Below are 24,025 nucleotides of genomic sequence, written 5' to 3' on the forward strand. Positions count from 1 at the left end.
CTGGGAACTGGGTAATCTCTTCAGCCTTTTTCCTCTCCCTCTGTCACGAGCAGAAAAGAGGAACCTTTTGTCCGCTTGCCAACAAAGGACTGCGCCTGATAATACGGCGTCTTATTTTGAGAGGCGACCTGGGGTACAAACGTGGATTTCCCAGTTGTTGCCGTGGCCACCAGGTCTAAAAGACCGACCCCAAATGTCCCCTTTCAAAGGCAATACTTCCAAATGCCGTTTTGAATCCGCATCACCTGACCATTTTACTGGTAGAATTGGACAACGCACTTATACTTGATGCCAGTCGGCAAATATTCCGCTGTGCATCCTGCATATATAGAAATGCATCTTTTAAATGCTCTATAGGCAATAATATACTATCCTTATCTAGGATATCAATATTTCCAGTCAGGGAATCCGACCATGCCAACCCAGCACTGCACCTCCAGGCTGAGGCGATTGCTGGTCGCAGTATAACACCAGTATGTGTGTGAATACATTTTTGGATACCCTCCTGCTTTCTATCAGCAGGATCCTTAAGGGCGGCCATCTCATGAGAGGGTAGAGCCCTTGTTCTTACAAGCGTGTGAGCGCCTTATCCCCCCTAGGGGGTGTTTCCCAACGCACCCTAACCTCTGGCGGGAAAGGGTATACAGCCAATACTTTTTAAGAAATTATCAATTGTTATCGGGGGGAAACCCACGCATCATCACACACCTCATTTTATTTCTCAGATTCAGGAAAACTACAGGTAGTTTTTCCCTCACCGAACATAATACCCCTTTTTGGTGGTACTCGTATTATCAGAAATGTATAAAACATTTTCCATTGTCTCAATCATGTAACGTGTGGCCCTACTGGAAATCACGGTTGTCTCTTCACCGTCGACCCAGGAGTCAGTATCCGTGTCGGCGTCTGTATCTGCCATCTGAGGTAACGGGCGCTTTAGAGCCCCTGACGGCCTATGAGACGTCTTGACAGGCACAAGCTGAGTAGCCGGCTGTCTCATGTCAACCACTGTTTTTTTTTTTTTATACAGAGCTGACACTGTCACGTAATTTTCAACAGTACATCCACTCAGGTGTCGACCCCCTAGGTGGTGACATCACTGTTACAGACACTCTGCTCCGTCTCCACATCATTTTTCTCCTCATACATGTCGACACAAACGTACCGACACACAGCACACACACAGGGAATGCTCTGATAGAGGACAGGACCCCACTAGCCCTTTGGGGAGACAGAGGGAGAGTATGCCAGCACACACCAGAGCGCTAGATATATATACAGGGATAACCTTATATAAGTGTTTTTCCTCTTATAGCTGCTGTATGTTTTAATGCTGCGCCTAATTAGTGCCCCCCTCTCTTTTTTTTAACCCTTTCTGTAGTGTAGTGACTGCAGGGAAGAGCCAGGGAGCTTCCCTCCAACTGAGCTGTGAGGGAAAATGGCGCCAGTGTGCTGAGGAGATAGGCTCCGCCCCCTTTTCGGCGGCCTTATCACCCATTTTTCTGTATATTCTGGCAGGGGTTAAATGCATCCATATAGCCCAGGAGCTATATGTGATGTATTTTTTTTGCCATGTAAGGTATTTTTATCATGTTTTATTGCGTCTCAGGGCGCCCCCCCCCCAGCGCCCTGCACCCTCAGTGACCGGAGTATGAAGTGTGCTGAGAGCAATGGCGCACAGCTGCAGTGCTGTGCGCTACCTTATTGAAGACAGGAACGTCTTCTGCCGCCGATTTTTCCGGACCTCTTCGCTCTTCTGGCTCTGTAAGGGGGCCGGCGGCGCGGCTCCGGGACCCATCCAGGCTGGGCCTGTGATCGTCCCTCTGGAGCTAATGTCCAGTAGCCAAGAAGCCCAATCCACTCTGCACGCAGGTGAGTTCGCTTCTTCTCCCCTTAGTCCCTCAATGCAGTGAGCCTGTTGCCAGCAGGTCTCACTGAAAATAACAAACCTAAACTAAAACCTTCACTAAGAAGCTCAGAAGAGCCCCTAGTGTGCACCCTTCTCGTCGGGCACAGAAATCTAACTGAGGCTTGGAGGAGGGTCATAGGGGGAGGAGCCAGTGCACACCAGTTAGTCCTAAAGCTTTCTTTAGATGTGCCCAGTCTCCTGCGGAGCCGCTATTCCCCATGGTCCTTACGGAGTCCCCAGCATCCACTTAGGACGTTAGAGAAATTCACCTTAGCACTTACACATATCCAAACAGGTGTCGGCGTTGTCGACGGAGACACCCTCTCACACACATATCCGCTCTATCACCTCCTTAGAGGAGCCTTTTACCTCAGACATGTCGACACACGCGTACCGACACACCACACACACAGGGGATGCTCTATTTGAGGACAGTTCCCCCACAAGGCCCTTTGGAGAGACAGAGTATGCCAGCACACACCCCAGCGCTATATAACCCAGGGATTGCACTACAACTCAGTGTTTACCCAGTAGCTGCTGTATATACAAATTTTGCGCCTAAATTTATGTGCCCCCCCCCCTCTCTTTTCACCCTTTGTGTACCAGGATACTGCCGGGGAGAGCCTGGGGAGCTTCCTTCCAGCGGAGCTGTGAAGAGAAAATGGCGCTGGTGTGCTGAGGAAGAGGGCCCGGCCCCCTCAGCGGCGGGCTTCTGTCCTGTTTCTGACTAAAAATGGCGGGGGTTTTACACCTATACAGTTTTCCAGACTGTATTATGTGTATATATTGCCAAAAGGTATACTTATTGCTGCCCAGGGCGCCCCCCCCAGCGCCCTGCACCCTACAGTGACCGGAGTGTGGGGTGTGCAGTGGGAGCAATGGCGCACAGCTGCAGTGCTGTGCGCTACCTTAATGAAGACCGGAGTCTTCTGCCGCCGATTTTATCTCCTTCTTCTGTCTCTGCAAGGGGGACGGCGGCGCGGCTCCGGGAACGGACGATCGAGGTCAGGCCCTGTGTTCGAACCCTCTGGAGCTAATGGTGTCCAGTAGCCTAAGAAGCACAAGCTAACTGCACGCAGGTAGGTTTGCTTCTCTCCCCCTCAGTCCCACGTAGCAGTGAGTCTGTTGCCAGCAGATCTCACTGAAAATAAAAAACCTAACAAATACTATCTTTCTAGCAAGCTCAGGAGAGCCCACTAGGTGCATCCAGCTCTGGCCGGGCACAGATTCTAACTGAGGTCTGGAGGAGGGGCATAGAGGGAGGAGCCAGTGCACACCAGATAGTACCTAATCTTTCTTTAGAGTGCCCAGTCTCCTGCGGAGCCCGTCTATTCCCCATGGTCCTTACGGAGTTCCCAGCATCCACTAGGACGTCAGAGAAATAAACAGTATTGGAAGTCACTTCTCAGGAGTTCAGTGACCTGTATAGAAGCGCTTAGACCTAAATTTTGCCGCAGGGTATAATCAGACTTATAAATGACCGGACACTGGACATATGACCAATATCTGTGTGTGAACATGTAAGAAACAAAATTGGAGACAGACAGTTGAACTGTTTATATACAAAACATCTCTAAAACATCCTTAAAAATTTTCTTAAATAATGGGATTAACAAATGATGTGCGGTATGTAACATAAAAATCTACAGATCTTAAATAGAGCTGCAGTCAGCTACTGGGTTTCAGTCTCTGCAACCAGTTTACAATTCCGGAAATCCAGGAAAGCTCCACTAACTATTATCAGGATGACTAGAAGCCTCCAAGAATATAGGCATAGTACAAAATTCCTATAAAATTCAAGGTGCAAGACCACAGGTGCCACCTACAGTACAAAGGTATCTACAACAGGGTTAAGATGGTGGCTATAAAAGGGTTCTTGAACCACAACTTCCACCATACTTCTATTCCTCTCAGTGGTCTGAGTAGGAGGGATTGCTCGCAGTTGTAGTTCAACGGTAGCTACAGTAAGTTGCCTAACATTATACAGCTGCTATTTCAATTCAAGGGTTGAATGAAAACAACTTGTCTACATCTATGAAAGAATGGGAGTAAAATAGCCCAGACACACGTGTATATAACAAGACTCATCCTGTGCCCAGACCAGAGAGCACATGAGAATAGCCACCACGGAGCACCATGTGACACACTCACAAAGGCTCATATCTTAGTCTTAAATCTGAAATATCAAAACTGAGGCCTTGTGATCATCAATATTACAATGGCAACATATGAGTTTCTTGCAAGGGTGTGCTCTGGTGTCATGTTAAGCAGCCCTCCAGGCTGGTGTCCTCCCTACGTGCGTCTCCTCTTGCTTGCATTAGGACTAGACGGATTGCTGTTATTAGCATTAACAACTTTCTCAGTGAGGCGGCTCCGTTTCCTCTTGTCACCAGACTCCTTAGAGCCAGACTCTGACAGTGTTCTCTCCTTCTCTTTCCCACTCGGTTTGTCCAGACTCTTTACTGAGGTCACAGATGAGTTTGTAAAAGCTGTAAAGGAGAGAAAAAATATGGATAAATAAAACTGTACAGACACAAGAGACATGCAAAGAAAAACGTCCTGTCCAGTATGGTGGGGACATACTGCAGTACTGTGCTGTAGTGGTTATTACCGAAGCAAACTAAGGTTTATAAATGGTCCCATAATGTCCGGCACTTGTAAAAATGTTCTCTGCTAAATAGTAACTGCACATGGAGTGTCTAATGGAAAACACACCGCTGCCAGGTTTGTCAAACCACCTCACGACTGTATACGAGCATAATAAGAAGGGGTTCTTTACATCCCAACCTGTAAGGTAATTATATATGTTGTTCCTGGGAACAGATTAGATGAAAGTACCTGTAGATCTAGCAGAGGAAATAGAAGATGTCTCACCTTCATCAGATACAGGGTGTGGATCAACCTCCTCCTTGATCTCATCCTTAATCTCCTCCTCTGTGGTCACTTTACCTAAAACAATAATATTGGCGATTTTAATGTTTTTCTGTCCATGTGTAGCAGGTTTGGAAACCTGAACTTCTAGAACCTAAAATTAGTCAAAATTCATGAGTTTCTCTGGTTTACTTACTAAAAGTTATCACTGGGGGTAATTCCAAGTTGATCGCAGCAGGAAATTTTTTAGCAGTTGGGCAAAATCATGTGCACTGCAGGGGGGGGCAGATATAACATTTGCAGAGAGAGTTAGATTTGGGTGGGTTATTTTGTTTCTGTGCATGGTAAATACTGGCTGCTTTACTTTTACACTGCAATTTAGATTGCAGATTTAACTCACCACACCCAAATCTATCTCTCTCTGCAAATGTTATATCTGCCCCCCTGCAGTGCATATGGTTTTGACCAACTGCTAAAAAATTTCCTGCTGCGATCAACTTGGAATTACCCCCTGTGATAACTATGCTACTAGATAAAACAGAGGCGGACATGAAAAACAATGTATATGAATGTTCTGGATCACAAAATGGAGATCAACTGTGGATGATCTTATTCTGGGTATTAAGTATTTAGGATAACTACTCCTATTTGTCATTTGCTGGAAAAAGCACCTACAGATTTAGCAATACAGCGGGTAAAATAAGTATTGAACACATTTTTCTCAGTAAATTATATTTGTAATGGACAAATACATATGATGAACGATCTCCAAGCGCTGCTACATAAACCCGAAATCCTTATATCTTGGGAATCCTCAAACAGAATATAACACCATATATGAGAAGGTCTCCAATCTGTTTGCTGTTATCCTGCTGTGTCACTGAAACTGACCTTTCTTACAAACAATACGTTCCCATAAAGGTTTCTTTCAAGATTTTTTCCACTTCTTCCATTCACTGCATAGTGACACCAATGATATCCATCCATTAAAACATGGCTTACCTTTATAAAAAGCCCTATGTGCATCCAAAGATATCTTTAGTATTCCTTCACCGAGATTTTCCGTACTTCAAATATAGCCTTTCATACGATATTAAAATCCAACTGCGTGTTCTCTTTAAAAGCACAGTTTTATTTTCACCCAAAGTGAAAAAATATAACAATAAAAACAAGGCACCCTCCTATAGACAGGCAAGGCCACTTCCACTTATACCCCTTAGATGGAATAGGGGATAGGTATAAACCACTAAGATATTAGCTGTTATATTCAATCCAAGTGGATATCCACATAGGTGGTAGGGTTCAAGCCTGGGGTCCTTCTATAATAGCACCAACGCGTTTCGGATGTAAATCCTTCCTCAGGGTGTCAGGATAACTACTCCTATTTGTCATTTGCTGGAAAAAGCACCTACAGATTTAGCAATACAGAGGGTAAAATAAGTATTGAACACATTTTTCTCAGTAAATTATATTTGTAATGGGACTATTGTAATGAAATTTTTACTAAATGTCAGTAACCCATACAATCCACACATGCAAATAATAGGATTTTCATTACCTACCGGTAAATCATTTTCTCGTAGTCCGTAGAGGATACTGGGGTCCATATTAGTACCATGGGGTATAGATGGGTCCACCAGGAGCCATTGGCACTTTAAGAGTTTGAGAGTGTGGGCTGGCTGAGGAGAATGACATCTTCGAGAAACGGATTATACACAGATAGTGGCGAGATTCATACCAGCTCACACATATAAGGCAAACCAAGCTAACTAGCTTGAAACAACACTTAACCAAGTTACAAGGCCGTACGCAACTAAGAACAAAGTCGTACTGAACCAGATAACCACTGCAGGATAACGAAGGGCGGGCACCCAGCATCCTCTACGGACTACGAGAAAATTATTTACCGGTAGGTAATTTAAATCCTAGAGGATGCTGGGGTCCACATTAGTACCATGGGGATGTACCAAAGCTCCCAGAACGGGAGGGAGAGCGCGAAGGCTTCTGCAGAACTGACTGACCAAACTTTAGGTTCTCAGAGGACAAAGTATCGAACTTGTAGAACTTAGCAAACGTGTTCGACCCTGACCAAGTAGCCGCTCGCAAAAAGCTGTAAAACCGAGACACCCGGGCAGCCGCCCAGGAAAACCCCACCTTACGAGTAGAGTGGGCCTTAACCGATTTTGGACACTGCAATCCTGCCGTAGAATATGCATGCTGGATAGTGAACCTGATCCAGCGAGAGATCGCCTGCTTAGAAGCAGGACACCCAATTTTCTTGGGATCATACAGTACAAATAGAGTCCGATTTTCTGTGACGAGCAGTCCTCTTCACATAGATTCTCAAAGCCCTCACAACATCCAAGGTCTTTGATGCAATTGAGGACTCAGTAGCAACTGACACCACAATAGGTTGGTTGATAAGAAAAGCCGACACAACCTTTGGAAGGAACTGCTGACGCGCCCTGAGCTCAGCTCTATCCTCATGGAAAATTAAGTAGGGGATTTTACAGGACAAATCCACCAATTCCGACACACGTCGAGCAGAAGCTAAGGCCAACAAAGTGACAGCCTTCCACGTGAGAAACTTAACCTCAGCCTCCTGTAAAGGCTCAAACCAATCCGATTTCAAAAAGGTCTGAACCTCAGGGAGGGCAGTCAATTGTTTCTGGAAGAAAATGGATAAGGCTAAAATCTGGACCTTTATGGATCCCAAACGCAGACCCATATCCACACCGGCTTGCAGGAAGAGGAGAAAATGTCCAAGTTGAAACTCCACGGTAGGAAATTTCTTGGATTCATAGACACCTATTTTCTACAAATGTGATGGTAATGTTTAGACGTTACCCCTTTCCTAGCCTGTATCAGGGTAGGAATAACCTTGCTTGGAATACCCTTTCTGGCTAAGATCTGGCGTTCAAACCGTCATGCCGTCAAACATAGCCGCGGTAAGTCCTGATAAGCGAATGGCGCCTGTTGCAGAAGGTCTTCGCGAAGAGGAAGAGGCCACGGTTCTTCTAGCAGTAGGTCCAGAAGATCCGCATACCAAGCTCGCCTTGGCCAGTCCGGAGCAATGAGAATTGCCTGAACCCTTGTTCTCTTTATGAGCTTTAGAATTCTTGGAATGAGTGGAAGTGAAGGGAACATATACACTGACTTGAACACCCACGGAGTTACCAGGGCATCCACTGCCACTGCTTGAGGGTCTCTCGACCTGGAACAGTACCTCCGAAGCTTCTTGTTGAGACGTGAGGCCATCATGTCTATTTGAGGCACGCCCCAACGACAGGTTACGTCTGCGAACACCTCCGGATGGAGGCCCCATTCTCCTGGATGGAGATCGTGTCTGCTGAGGAAGTCTGCTTCCCAGTTGTCCACTCCTGGGAGGAAGATCGCTGATAGCTCCAACACGTGCCTTTCTGCCCAGGGGAGGATTCTTGTCACCTCTGACATTGCAGCTCGGCTCTTTGTACCTCCGTCGGTTTATGTAGGCCACCGTTGTTACATTGTCCGACTGTACTTGAATGGCCCGATCTTGTAGAAAATGAGCTGCTTGGAGAAGACCGTTGTACACGGCTCTTAATTCCAGAATGTTTATTGGAAGAATGGCTTCCTGATTTGACCATCTTCCTTGGAAGGTTTCCCCCTGGGTGACCGCTCCCCAACCTCTGAGACCTGCATCCGTGGTCAGAAGGATCCAGTTCTGAATTCTGAACCTGCGGCCCTCCAGAAGGTGAGGCATTTGCAACCACCAGAGGAGCGAAATCCTTGCCCTCGGCGAGAGACGTATTCCCTGGTGCATGTGAAGATGAGATCCCGACCATTTGTCTAGGAGAACCAGCATGGAATCTTCCGTACTGTAGAGCATCGTAGGAGGCAACCATCTTCCCCAGAAGGCGAATGCACTGATGAACTGATACCCAGGCAGGCTTCAAGACATCCCGGACCATGGATTGTATCACCAACGCTTTCTCCAGTGGAAGAAACATCCTCTGCACTTCCGTATCGAGGATCATCCCCAGGAAAGACAATCTCGTCGGTTCCAAATGCGATTTTGGAAGGTTCAGGATCCTATCGTGATTCCTGAGCAGTCATCAGAGCAATGGACTGCAACAACTTCTCCCTGGACACTGCCTTTATCAGCAGATCGTCCAGATACGGAATTATGTTCACACCCTGCCTGCGCAGAAGAACTATCATCTCTGCCATCACCTTGGTGAACACCCTCGGTGCCGTGGAGAGACCGAGTGGCAGTGCCTGGAACTGAAAGTGACTGTCTAACAGTGCGAATCGGAGCTAAGCCTGATGGGGCGGCCATTTGGAATGTGGAGGTACGCATCCTTGATATCCAGGGAAACCATGAACTCTCCCTCCTCCAGACCTGAGATCACCGCTCTCAGAGATACCATTTTGAATTTGAACTCCCTCATATAGGGGTTTAACGATTTCAAATAAAAAATTGGCCTGACCGAACCATCCGGCTTCGGTACCACAAAAAGGTTCGAATAATAACCCTTGTTTTGCATATGAGCTGGAACTGGGACAATAACTTGTGACCCTACCAATTTTTAGATGGTTTCCTGTAAGATAGCCCTGTCTGCCAGCAAAGCTGGTAAGACTGATTTGAAGAATCGGTGAGGCGGGAGGTCTTGAAACTCCAGCCTGTAACCCTGGGAAACAATATCCTGCACCCAGTGGTCCAGGCTGGACGCCACCCAAATGTGGCTGAACCTTTTTAGCCTTGCCCCCATGGTCCTTCCTCCAGGACGTGCGTTCCACCGTCATGCCGAAGATTTTGATGTACCAGAAGTAGGCTTCTGGTCATGGGAGCCTGCAGTAGCAAATTTTTTTAAATTTGCCCGACCTCCTCAAAAGAAGGTGTTGGGCTGCTTGCACCTTCTTGTTTTAGGCGTTCGAAAGGACTGTGACGTAGCTTAAGAAAAAGGTTTCTTCGTAGCAGGCGCAGCTGAAGGAAGAAAAGGTGACTTACCCGCAGTTGCCGTGGAAATGCACGCATCTAGCGCTTCCCCAAAAAGAGCATGACCTGGGTAGGATAGGTTCTCTACACCTCTCCTGGATTCTGTGTCGGCAGGCCATTAGCGCAGCCAGAGTCCTCTACGAGCTGAGACAGACATGGAAGAAATCCCTGCACCCATTGAACCCAGGTCTTTCATGGATTCCACCATAAATCCCGCAGAATCCTGTATGTTACGCAAGAACAATTCAACGTCACTTTTATCCATTGTATCCAATTCCCCAAGTAACGTGCCAGACTACTTTACTATAGTCTTAGAAATCTATGCACAGGCAATGGTAGGCCGTAATATCGCCCCCGAAGCCGTGTATATGGATTTGAGCGTAGTGTCAATCTTGCGATCAGCCGGTTCATTTAACGCGGCAGATCCCAGAACAGGTAAAATCACCTTCTTTGACAATCTAGACACAGATGCGTCAACTATGGGTGGGTTTTCCCATTTTTTCCTATCCTCCTCAGGGAAGGGGAATGCAACCAGAACCTTTCTTGGGATCTGGAATTTTTTTTTCTGGCTTTTCCCAAGATTTTTCAAATATAGCATTTAACTCTTGACGCAGGAAAGGTTAGCGAGGCTTTCTTATTATCCGTGAAGTAAGCCTCCTCAACCTGCTCCGGTATTGCTTCGGCAATATTTAACACATTTCTAATGGCTTCGATCATCAACTGCAACACTTTTGCAAGAGATGCCGCCCCCCTCAGCACGTCCCCATCACCGTATACCGTGTCAGAGTCGGTATCCGTGTCGTCCTGCATAATCTGGGCAAGAGCATGTTTTTGAGAGTGAGTGCCAGGGGGCCCTGAAGGTGCCGACCCAGACCAAACAGCCATAGAGTTCTGCAAAACCCGAGTTGCAGTTTCATTTTGTGCTACCCTAGTAGAAATCTGAGAAATCATACTTTTAATAGAGGATAACCACTCCGGTTCTCTTATAGGAATCTGTGCTAAAACAATCCTGATTACATGGCATGGGATCATCCTGAGAGGACAAATCCTCTGCAGCATATGACACAGAGTCCCTAGACATAAGTTCTTATTGTGAGCGCACACACACACGGAAATGCAGAAAGAGTTTCTCTCCTAAGCATGCCAGGAGAGACAAAGAGTTTAGAGCCAAACCACACACAGCGCTTCCAAAGATAAAGGACACCCTTTACCAGTGCCAACTGTGTACCTTAATAGATTACACAGTCTATTACACCGCACCCCCACCCTTCTACAAACCCCTGGTACCGTACAGATAGCTGGAGTTGAAGTGGAGGGACAGCTCTCCCGTCAGCGGCTCTGCATGCAGGAAAGATGGCGCTGAACGCTGCTGTGTCCGCTCTGAGGAGAAGCTCTGCCCCCTTTTTTGGCGATGGCTCCCGCTCTTGTTTGAAATTATACTGGTCTGAGGTATATTGCTGGCGGTGATCCAGGGTCCCCGATAGGCTGTGTGACCAGTTTAGGGTGTAGGCGCTGGCTCAGGGCGCCCCACCATGTACTGCTGAGCCCCGGAGCGCAGTTTGTACTGCAGCCATCTTCACACCGGCTCCCCGCTTGCCAGTGGGGCCGGTGACTAACTCGCCACTGAAGTCTTCTGGCTTTGTAAGGAGGTAGGCGGCATACTGCTGGGGTGAGCGATCCCCTGTGGTGGCGATCGATCTGCTCCCTCAGTAGCTCAGTGTCCTCTCAGCGGAGAAAGTGGCTCAGACCCCTTAGTGTGGACACTACTCCCCCCCCCCCCCCCCCCTTAGTCCCACGAAGCAGGGAGGCTGTTGCCAGCAGCTTCCCTGTGCCTAAACTCTTTTAAAATGAAAAAAAATAAGAATTTACTTACCGATAATTCTATTTCTCATAGTCCGTAGTGGATGCTGGGACTCCGTCAGGACCATGGGGAATAGCGGGCTCCGCAGGAGACAGGGCACATCTAAAAAAGCTTTTAGGTCACATGGTGCGTACTGGCTCCTCCCCTTATGACCCTCCTCCAAGCCTCAGTTAGGTACTGTGCCCGGACGAGCGTACACAATAAGGAAGGATCTTGAATCCCGGGTAAGACTCATACCAGCCACACCAATCACACCGTACAACTTGTGATCTGAACCCAGTTAACAGTATGATAACACAAACGAAGTAGCCTCTGAACAGATGGCTCACAACAACAGTAATAACCCGATTTTTGTAACAATAACTATGTACAAGCATTGCAGACAATCCGCACTTGGGATGGGCGCCCAGCATCCACTACGGACTATGAGAAATAGAATTATCGGTAAGTAAATTCTTATTTTCTCTAACGTCCTAGTGGATGCTGGGACTCCGTCAGGACCATGGGGATTATACCAAAGCTCCCAAACGGGCGGGAGAGTGCGGATGACTCTGCAGCACCGAATGAGAGAACTCCAGGTCCTCTTTAGCCAGAGTATCAAATTTGTAAAATTTTACAAACGTGTTCTCCCCTGACCACGTAGCTGCTCGGCAAAGTTGTAATGCCGAGACTCCTCGGGCAGCCGCCCAGGATGAGCCCACTTTCCTTGTGGAATGGGCCTTTACAGATTTAGGCTGTGGCAGGCCTGCCACAGAATGTGCAAGTTGGATTGTACTACATATCCAACGTGCAATCGTCTGTTTAGACGCAGGAGCACCCAACTTGTTGGGTGCATACAATGTAAACAACGAGTCAGATTTTCTGTCTCCAGCTGTCCTTGAAATATATATTTTTAATGCTCTGACAACGTCCAGTAACTTGGAGTCCTCCAAGTCGCTAGTAGCCGCAGGCACCACAATAGGCTGGTTCAAGTGAAATGCCGAAACCACCTTAGGGAGAAATTGAGGACGTGTCCTCAATTCTGCCCTGTCCGAATGGAATAGCAGATATGGGCTTTTGTATGACAAAGCTGCCAACTCCGAAACTCTCCTGGCTGAAGCCAGGGCCAACAGCATGGTTACCTTCCATGTAAGGTATTTTAAATCTACCGATTTTAAAGGCTCAAACCAATGAGATTTGAGAAAATTTAGAACCACGTTCAAATCCCACGGTGCCACTGGAGGCACTATTGGGGGTTGTATATGTAGTACACCTTTGACAAAAGTTTGTACTTCAGGCACTGACGCCAATTCCTTCTGGAAGAAAATTGATAAGGCCGAAATTTGAACTTTAATGGACCCCAATTTGAGGCCCATAGACAATCCTGCTTGCAGGAAATGTAAGAATCGACCCAATTGAAATTCTTCCGTTGGAGCCTTCTTGGCCTCACACCACGCAACATGTTTTCTCCAAATGCGGTGATAATGTTGTGCGGTCACTTCTTTCCTGGCTTTAATTAAAGTAGGAATAACTTCCTCAGGAATGCCCTTCTCTTTTAGAATCCGGCGTTCAACCGCCATGGCGTCAAACGCAGCCGCGGTAAGTCTTGGAACATACAAGGTCCCTGCTGAAGCAGATCCCTTCTTAGAGGTAGAGGCCACGGATCCTCCGTGAGCATCTCTTGAAGTTCCGGATACCAAGTTCTTCTTGGCCAGTCCGGAGCTACCAGTATTGTTCTTACTCCTCTTTTCCGTATAATTCTCAGTACCTTTGGTATGAGAGGCAGAGGAGGGAACACATACACTGACTGGTACACCCACGGTGTTACCAGAGCGTCCACAGCTATTGCCTGAGGGTCTCTTGACCTGGCGCAATACCTGTCCAATTTTTTGTTGAGGCGAGACGCCATCATGTCCACCTTTGGTTTTTCCCAACGGTTCACAATCATGTGGAAAACTTCTGGATGAAGTCCCCACTCTCCCGGGTGAAGGTCGTGTCTGCTGAGGAAATCTGCTTCCCAGTTGTCCACTCCCGGGATGAACACTGCTGACAGTGCTACGACAGGATTCTCCGCCCAGCGCAGAATCCTTGCAGCTTCTGCCATTGCACTCCTGCTTCTCGTGCCGCCTTGTCGTTTACGTGGGCGACTGCCGTGATGTTGTCGGACTGGATCAACACCGGCTGACCCTGAAGCAGCGATTTTGCCAGGCTTAGAGCATTGTAGATCGCTCTTAGCTCCAGTATATTTATGTGAAGAGACGTCTCCAGGTTTGACCACACGCCCTGGAAGTTTCTTCCCTTTGTGACTGCTCCCCAACCTCGTAGGCTGGCATCCGTAGTCACCAGGACCCAGTCCTGTATGCCGAATCTGCGGCCCACTAACAGATGGGCAGTCTGTAACCACCACAGGAGAGACAACCTTGTTCTCGGTGACAGTGTTATCCGCTGATGCATGTGCAGATGCGATCCGGACCATTTGTCCAGCAGATCCCACTGAAATGTTCGTGCATGGAATCTGCCGAATGGAATCGCTTCGTACGAAGCCACCATCTTTCCCAGGACTCTTGTGCATTGATGTACTGACACAGTTCCTGGTTTTAGGAGGTTCTTGACAAGTTCGGATAACTCCCTTGCTTTCTCTTCCGGGAGAAATACCTTTTTCTGAACCGTGTCCAGAATCATGCCCAGGAACAGCAGATGTGTTGTCGGGGTCAATTGAGATTTTGGAAGATTTAGAATCCACCCGTGTTGCTGAAGCACTACTTGTGTTAGCGCTACACCGACTTCCAGCTGTTCTCTGGACTTTGCCCTTATCAGGAGATCGTCCAAGTAAGGGATAATTAATACGCCTTTTCTTCGTAGAAGAACCATCATTTCGGTCATTACCTTGGTAAAGACCCGAGGGGCCGTGGACAACCCAAACGGCAGCGTTTGAAACTGATAATGACAGTCTTGTATCACGAACCTGAGATACCCTTGGTGTGAGGGGTAAATCGGGACATGTAGATAAGCATCTTTTATGTCCAAGGACACCATGAAGTCTCCTTCTTCCAGATTCGCTATCACTGCTCTGAGTGACTCCATCTTGAACTTGAATTTCTTTATGTACAGGTTCAAGGATTTCAGATTTAGAATAGGCCTTACCGAACCGTCCGGTTTCGGTACCACAAATAGTGTGGAATAATACCCCTTTCCCTGTTGTAGGAGGGGTACCTTGACTATCACCTGCTGAGAATACAGCTTGTGAATGGCTTCCAAAACCGACGTCCTTTCTGAGGGAGACGTTGGTAAAGCAGACTTTAGGAACCGGCGAGGGGGAGACCTTTCGAACTCCAGCATGTAACCCTGAGATACCATCTGCAGGACCCACGGGTCCACTTGTGAGTGAACCCATTGATTGCTGAAAATCTTGAGTCGACCCCCCACCGTTCCTGAGTCCGCTTGTAAAGCCCCAGCGTCATGCTGATGGCTTTGTAGAAGCCGGGGCGGGCTTCTGTTCCTGGGCAGGGGCTGCTTGCTGCCCTTTCTTACCCTTTCCTCTGCCTCGCGGCAGATAAGACTGTCCTTTTGGTCGCTTTTTATAGGAGCGAAAGGACTGCGGCTGAAAAGACGGTGTCTTTTTCTGTTGGGAGGGGGTCTGAGGTAAAAAAGTGGATTTGCCGGCAGTTGCCGTGGCCACCAGGTCCGAAAGACCGACCCCAAACAATTCCTCTCCTTTATATGGCAATACTTCCATATGCCTCTTGGAATCCGCATCACCTGACCACTGTCGCGTCCATAAACTTCTTCTGGCAGATATGGACATCGCGCTTACTCTTGATGCTAGAGTACAAACATCCCTCTGAGCATCTCGCATATAAAGGAAAGCATCCTTTAATTGCTCTAGAGTCAATAAAATACTGTCCCTATCCAGGGTATCAATATTTTCAGTCAGAGAATCCAACCACACTACCCCAGCACTGCACATCCAGGCTGAGGCTATTGCCGGTCGCAGTATAACACCAGTATGTGTGTATATACTCTTCAGTGTAGTTTCCAGCCTCCTATCTGCTGGATCCTTGAGGGCGGCCGTATCAGGAGACGGCAACGCCACTTGCTTTGATAAACGTGTGAGCGCCTTATCCACCCTAGGGGGTGTTTCCCAGCGCGCCCTAACCTCTGGTGGGAAAGGGTATAATGCCAATAACTTCTTGGAAATTAGCAGTTTTCTATCGGGGTTAACCCACGCTTCATCACACACGTCATTCAATTCCTCTGATTCTGGAAAAAATACAGGTAGTTTTTTCACCCCCCACATAATACCCCTTTTTGAGGTACCAGCAGTATCAGAGATCTGCAAAGCCTCCTTCATTGCCGTGATCATATAACGTGTGGCCCTATTGGAAAATACGTTTGTTTCTTCACCGTCGACACTAGATTCATCTGTGTCGGTACCCGTGTCGACTGACTGAGGTAAAGGACGTTTTACAGCCCCTGACGGTGTCTGAGACGCCTGAACCGGTACTAACTGGTTTGCCGGGCGTCTTATTTCGTCAACTGACTTTTGTAATGTGCTGACATTATCACGTAATTCCATAACTAAAGCCATCCATTCCGGTGTCGACTCCCTAGGGGGTGACATTACCATCATCGGCAATTGCTCTGCCTCCACACCAACATCGTCCTCATACATGTCGACACACACGTACCGACACACAGCAGCCACACAGGGAATGCTCTAATCGAAGACAGGACCCCCTAGCCCTTTGGGGAGACAGAGGGAGAGTTTGCCAGCACACACCAAAAACGCTATAAATGTATATAAACAACCCTAGAAGGTGTTGTTTACTATATATGCGCTCTTAATATATAAATATCGCCAATTTATGCCCCCCTTCTCTTTGTTACCCTGTTTCTGTAGTGCAGTGCAGGGGAGAGACCTGGGAGCCTTCCTCACCAGCGGAGCTGAGCAGGAAAATGGCGCTGAGTGCTGAGGAGAATAAGCTCCGCCCCTTTTTCGGCGGGCTTTTCCCCGGTTTTTAAGAAAACTGGCCTGGGTTAAATACATACATATAGCCTTAATGGCTATATGTGATGTATTTATTTTGCCACTAAAGGTAATTATATTGCTGCCCAGGGCGCCCCCAGCAGCGCCCTGCACCCTCCGTGACTGAGTCAGTGAGCCGTGTGACAACAATGGCGCACAGCTGCCGTGCTGTGCGCTACCTTCAAGAAGACTGAGGAGTCTTCTGCCGCCTGCTTTCCGGACCTCCGTTCTGCCGTCTCTTCAGCGTCTGTAAGGGGGATCGGCGGCGCGGCTCCGGGACGAACCCCAGGCTGACCTGTGTTCCGACTCCCTCTGGAGCTAAGTGTCCAGTAGCCTAAGACTCCAATCCATCCTGCACGCAGGTGAGTTGGAAATCTCTCCCCTAAGTCCCTCGATGCAGTGATCCTGTTGCCAGCAGGAATCACTGAGATTGAAACCTAAAAAAAAACTTTTCTAAACAGCTCTTTAGGAGAGCCACCTAGATTGCACCCTCTCGGACGGGCACAAAAACCTAACTGAGGCTTGGAGGAGGGTCATAGGGGGAGGAGCCAGTACGCACCATGTGACCTAAAAGCTTTTTTAGATGTGCCCTGTCTCCTGCGGAGCCCGCTATTCCCCATGGTCCTGACGGAGTCCCAGCATCCACTAGGACGTTAGAGAAACTAAAGAAACTTCTATGGAGCTGAGCTCTCCGGAGTGCAGTTAGTACTACGCTCCTACCCTGTTGCCGCCATTCGCACCGGCTCCCCGCTTGTCGGGTCGCCGGTGACACACTCGCCACCGGAATCTTCTGGCTCTGTTAGGGGGTGGCGGCATGCTGCGGGAGTGAGCGGTCGCCTCGGGCGGCTAACGATCATCACCCTCAGGAGCTCAGTGTCCTGTCAGCGGAGATAGTGGCCATTAACCTCTCAGGGCTGGAGGACACTAATCCCCCCTAAGTCCCACGAATCAGGGAGGCTGTTGCCAGCTGTCTCCCTGTGCTTAACTCTAAGAAAAATAATAAAACTAGAAAAACTCCCATTGAGCTCCCCTAGCTGTGACCGGATCCTCCGGGCATAAATTCTAAACAGAGGCTGGTAGGAGGGGCATAGAGGGAGGAGCCAGCCCACACTCTCAAACTCTTAAAGTGCCAATGGCTCCTGGTGGACCCGTCTACACCCCATGGTACTAATGTGGACCCCAGCATCCTCTAGGACGTAAGAGAAAAATTGAACCATAAAAATTAAATCCATAAATTAAGTTATGTGTAATAATGTGAAATGACACAGGGGAAAAGTATTGAACACATAAAGGGAGGTGCAAAAAGGCTTGGAAAGCCAAGACACCAGCTGAAATCTATCCGTAATTAGAAAACAATCCTGCCCCTAGTCAGTGCAAATTAATATAAGTTGGTTCAGTCCCAACTGATGGCCTATAAAAAGGTGTCACACAAGAAACATCTCATGATGGGTAAAAGCAAAGAGCCTAATTCAGATCTGATCGCTGCTGTGCGTTTTCACACAGCGGGCGATCAGATCCAAACTGCGCATGCGTCTGAGCCGCAATACGCAGGCGCGTTGGACAGCTACAATGGGCATCAGCGGTCAGCGACGGGATGGCGCGAAGGATCCATTTGCACGGGCGTTCACAAGGTGATTGACACGAAGAGGCCGTTTGTGGGTGGCAACTGACCGTTTTCAGGGAGTATCTGGAAAAACTCAGGCGTGTCCAAGCGTTTTGAGGGAGGGTGTCTGACGTCAGCTCCAGCCCCAATCAGCAGGATTCAATCGCACTGGAAGAGTAAGTGCTGGGTTGCACAGAGCCTACACAAACTGATTTTTAGCAGCTCTGCTACACATAGGAACACACACTTGCACAGTGAAAATACACTGCCCCTGTAGGCGGCGACTATCTGATCGCAGGACAGCAAAAAAACGCAGCCCAGCGATTAGATCTGAATTAGGCCCAAAGAGTTCTCTCAATACTTTTGCAACCTTATTGTTGCAAAACATAGTGATGGCATTGGTTACAGAAGGATTTCTAAACTTCTGAATGTTCCAGTGAGCACTGTTGGGGCTGTAATCCGGAAGTGGAAAGAACAGCATTTCACCATAAACCAGCCATGACCAGGTGTTCCTCACAAGTTTTCTGACAAAGGAGTGAAAAGAGTTTTCCAAGAGCCAATTGTGGAGAACTTCAGAAAGACCTGGAATTAGCAGGTATAAATGTTTCAAAGAAAACAATAATAAGATTTTACTCACCGGTAAATCTATTTCTCGTAGTCCGTAGTGGATGCTGGGACTCCGTAAGGACCATGGGGATTAGCGGCTCCGCAGGAGACTGGGCACAACTAAAGAAAGCTTTAGGACTACCTGGTGTGCACTGGCTCCTCCCACTAAGACCCTCCTCCAGACCTCAGTTAGGATACTGTGCCCGGAAGAGCTGACACAATAAGGAAGGATTTTGAATCCCGGGTAAGACTCATACCAGCCACACCAATCACACCGTATAACTCGTGATACTATACCCAGTTAACAGTATGAAATATAACTGAGCCTCTCTCAACAGATGGCTCAACAATAACCCTTTAGTTAGGCAATAACTATAAACAAGTATTGCAGACAATCCGCACTTGGGATGGGCGCCCAGCAGCCACTACGGACTACGAGAAATAGATTTACCGGTGAGTAAAATCTTATTTTCTCTGACGTCCTAAGTGGATGCTGGGACTCCGTAAGGACCATGGGGATTATACCAAAGCTCCCAAACGGGCGGGAGAGTGCGGATGACTCTGCAGCACCGAATGAGCAAACTCTAGGTCCTCCTCAGCCAGGGTATCAAACTTGTAGACTCTTACAAAAATGTTTTAACCCGACCAAGTAACAGCTCGGCAAAGTTGTAAAGCCGAGACCCCTCGGGCAGCCGCCCAAGAAGAGCCCACTTTCCTCGTGGAATGGGCTTTTACAGATTTAGGGTGCGGCAGTCCAGCCGCAGAATGTGCAAGTTGAATCGTGCTACAGATCCAGCGAGCAATCGTCTGCTTAGAAGCAGGAGCACCCAGCTTGTTGGGTGCATACAGGAGAAATAGCGAGTCAGTTTTCCTGACTCCAGCTGTCCTGGAAACATATACTTTTCAGGGCCCTGACTACGTCCAGTAACTTGGAATCCTCCAAGTCCCAAGTAGCCGCAGGCACCACAATAGGTTGGTTCACATGAAAAACTGATACCACCTTAGGAAGGAATTGGGAACGAGTTCTCAATTCTGCCTTATCCATATAAAATACAGATAAGGGCTTTTGTATGACAAAACCGCCAATTCTGATACACGCCTGGCCGACGCCAAGGCCCACAGAATGACCACTTTCCACGTGAGGTATTATAGCTCCACGGATTTAAGTGGCTCAACCCAATGCGACTTCAGGAAATCCAACACCACGTTGAGATCCCACAGTGCCACTGGAGGCACAAACGGGGGCTGACTATGCAGCACTCCCTTAACAAAAGTCTGAACTTCAGGCAGTGAAGCCAGTTCAATTTTGGAAGAAAATCGATAGAGCCGAAATCTGGACCTTAATGGAACCCAATTTTAGGCCCATAGTCACCTCTGACTGTAGGAAGTGCAGAAATCGACCTAGCTGAAATTTCTCCTTTGGGGCCTTCCTGGCCTCACAGTACACAACATATTTCCGCCATATGCGGTGATAATGGTTTGCGTTCACTTCTTTCCTAGCTTTAAATAGCGTAGGGATAACTTCCTCCGGAATTCCCTTTTCCTTCAGGATCCGGCGTTCAACCGCCATGCTGTCAAACGCAGCCGCGGTACGTATTGGAACAGACAGGCCCCCTGCTGCAGCAGGTCCTGTCTGAGCGGCAGAGGCCATGGGTCCTCTGAGATCATTTCTTGGAGTTCTGGTTACCAAGCTCTTCTTGGCCAACCCGGAACAATGAGTATAGTTCTTACTCCTCTCCTTCTTATTATTCTCATTAGCCTGGGTAAGAGAGGCAGAGAAGGGAACACATTCACCGACTGGTACACCCACGGTGTTACCAGAGCGTCCACAGCTATCGCCTGAGGGTCCTTGACCTGGCGCAATATCTTTGTAACTTTTAGTTGAGGCGGGACGCCATCATGTCCACCTGTGGCCTTTCCCAACGGTGTACAATCATTTGGAAGACTTCTGGATGAAGTCCCCACTCTCCCGGGTGGAGGTCGTGTCTTCTGAGAAAGTCTGCTGCTCAGTTGTCCACTCCGGGAATGAACACTGCTGACAGTGCTAACACATGATTTTCCGCCCATCGGAGAATCCTTGTGGCTTCTGCCATCGCCATCCTGCTTCTTGTGCCGCCCTGTCGGTTTACATGAGCGACCGCCGTGATGTTGTCTGACTGGATCAGCACCGGCCGGTGTTGAAGCAGGGGTCTAGCCTGACTTAGGGCATTGTAAATGGCCCTTAGTTCCAGAAGTCTCCTGACTTTTCCATAGCCTTGGAAGTTTCTTCCCTGTGTGACTGCCCCCCAGCCTCGAAGGCTGGCATCCGTGGTCACCAGGACCCAGTCCTGTATGCCGAATCTGCGGCCCCCTAGAAGATGAGCACTCTGCAGCCACCACAACAGCGACACCCTGGCCCTTGGAGACAGGGTAATCCGCCGATGCATCTGAAGATGCGACCCGGACCACTTGTCCAACAGATCCCACTGGAAAATCCTTGCATGGGACCTGGTGAATGGAATTTCTTCGTAAGAAGCTACCATCTTTCCCAGGGCTCGCGTGCATTGATGCACCGACACCTGTATACGTATTAGGAAGTCTCTGTCTAGAGACGACAACTCCTTGGACTTCTCCTCCGGGAGAAACCCTTTTTATCCTGTTCTGTGTCCAGAACCATACCCAGGAACAGTAGACGCGTCGTAGGAACCAGCGGCGACTTTGGAATATTCAGAATCCGAGATAGTGCTACTCCGACGAACAACTGCTCCCTGGACCTCGCCTTTATAAGGAGATCGTCCAAGTACGGGATAATTATTTCGGCCATCACCTTGGTAAATACCTCGGTGCCGGGGACAGACCAACGGCAACGTCTGGAATTGGTAATGACAATCCTGTACCACAATTTTGAGGTACTCCTGGTGAAGAGGGTAAATAGGGACATGCAGGTAAGCATCCTTGATGTCCAGTGATACCATGAAATTCTCCAGGCTTGCAATAATCGCCCTGAGCGATTCCATTTTGAACTTGAACCTTCGTATATAAGTGTTCAAGGCTTTCAATTTTAGAATGGGTCTCACCGAACCGTCTGGTTTCGGTACCACAACATTTTGGAATAGTAACCCCGGCCTTGTTGAAGGAGGGGTACCTTGATTTCACCTGCTGGAAGTACAGCTTGTGAATTGCCGCCAGTACTACCTTTCCCCGAGGGCAGCAGGCAAGGCTGATGTGAGGTAACGGCGAGGGGGAGTCGCCTCGAACTCCAGCCTGTATCCCTGTGATACTATTTGCAGAACCTAGGGATCCACCTGTGGGCAAGCCCACTGGTCCCTGAAGTTCCCGAGACGCGCCCCTACCGCACCTGTCTCCACCTGTGGAGCCCCAGCGTCATGCGGTGGACTCAGAGGAAGCGGGGGAAGATTTTTGATCCTGGGAACTGGCTGCTGGTGCAGCTTTTTCCTTCTTCCCTTGTCTCTGTGCAGAAAGGAAGCGCCTTTGACCCGCTTGCTTTTCTGAAGCCGAAAGGACTGTACCTGAAAATACGGTGCTTTCTTAGGCTGTGAGGAAACCTGAGGTAAAAAATTTTCTTCCCAGCTGTTGCTGTGGATACAAGGTCCCAGAGACCATCCCCAAACAATTCCTCACCCTTATAAGGCAGAATCTCCATGTGCCTTTTACAGGCAGCATCACCTGTCCACTGCCGGGTTTCTAATACCCTCCTGGCAGAATGGACATTGCATTAATTCTGGATGCCAGCCGGCAAATATCCCTCTGTGCATCCTTTATATATAAGACAACGTCTTTAATATGCTCTATGTTAGCAAAATATTATCCCTGTCTTAGAGTATTAATATTATCTGACAGGGTATCAGACCACGCTGCAGCAGCACTATTAATGCTGAGGCAATTGCAGGTCTCAGTATATAACCTGAGTGTGTATATACAGACTTCAGGATAGCCTACTGCTTTTTATCAGCAGGCTCCTTCAAGGTGGCCGTATCCTAAGACGGCAGTGCCACCTTTTTTGACAAACGTGTAAGCGCCTTATCCACCCTAAGGGATATCTCCCAACGTGACCTATCCTCTGGCGGGAAAGGGTACGCCATCAGTAACTTTTTAGAAATTACCCGTTTCTTATCGGGGGAACCCACACTTCTTTACACACTTCATTCATTCATCTGATGGGGGAACAAAACACTGGCTGCTTTTTCTCCCCAAAAATAAAACCCCTTTTATGTGGTACTTGGGTTCATGTCAGAAATGCGTAACACATTTTTCATTGCCGAGATCATGTAACTGATGTTCCTAGTGGATTGTGTATATGTCTCAACCTCGTCGACACTGGAGTCAGACTCCGTGTCGACATCTGTGTCTGCCATCTGAGGTAACGGGCGTTTTTTGAGCCCCTGATGGCCTTTGAGACGCCTGGGCAGGCGCGGGCTGAGAAGCCGGCTGTCCCACAGCTGCTACGTCATCCAGCCTTTTATGTAAGAAGTTGACATTGTCGGTTAATACCTTCCACCTATCCATCCACTCTGGTGTCGGCCCCACAGGGGGCGACATCCTATTTATCGGCCTCTGCTCCGCCTCCACGTAACCTTCCTCATCCAACATGTCGACACAGCCGTACCGACACACCGCACACACACAGGGAATGCTCTGACTGAGGACAGGACCCCACAAAGTCCTTTGGGGAGACAGAGAGAGAGTATGCCAGCACACACCAGAGCGCTATATAATGCAGGGATTAACACTATAACTGAGTGATTTTTCCCCCAATAGCTGCTTGTATACATATATTGCGCCTAAATTTAGTGCCCCCCCTCTCTTTTTAACCCTTTGAGCCTGAAAACTACAGGGGAGAGCCTGGGGAGCTGTCTTCCAGCTGCACTGTGAAGAAAAAATGGCGCCAGTGTGCTGAGGGAGAAGCCCCGCCCCTTTTTCGGCGGACTTTTCTCCCGCTTTTTTATGGATTCTGGCAGGGGTAATTTATCACATATATAGCCCTGGGACTATATATTGTGATGATTTGCCAGCCAAGGTGTCTTATATTGCCCTCAGGGCGCCCCTCCCCAGCGCCCTGCACCCATCAGTGACCGGAGTGTGAGGTGTACATGAGGAGCAATGGCGCACAGCTGCAGTGCTGTGCGCTACCTTGGTGAAGACCGAAGTCTTCTGCCGCCGATTTTCCGGACTCTTCATGCTTCTGGCACTGT

General features: G+C 48.4%; 1 protein-coding gene across 1 annotated transcript in view; it reads right to left on the reverse strand.

The window, feature by feature from the left end:
- Positions 1 to 3,451: 3,451 nt before the first annotated feature.
- The window catches only part of MRGBP (MRG domain binding protein), a 34,719-nt gene continuing 14,145 nt past the window's right edge, over positions 3,452 to 24,025 (reverse strand). Inside the window, exons 4-5 of the mRNA XM_063959288.1 lie at positions 4,784 to 4,858; positions 3,452 to 4,398 (exon numbers count right to left, since the gene is read on the reverse strand). Of these exons, the coding sequence (XP_063815358.1) occupies positions 4,202 to 4,398; positions 4,784 to 4,858 (272 nt within the window). The 3' untranslated portion in view covers positions 3,452 to 4,201. The remainder of the gene's footprint in view (positions 4,399 to 4,783; positions 4,859 to 24,025) is intronic.

This window comes from Pseudophryne corroboree, chromosome 3, assembly GCF_028390025.1.
Source record: "Pseudophryne corroboree isolate aPseCor3 chromosome 3, aPseCor3.hap2, whole genome shotgun sequence".
Taxonomy (NCBI): Eukaryota; Metazoa; Chordata; class Amphibia; order Anura; family Myobatrachidae; genus Pseudophryne; species Pseudophryne corroboree.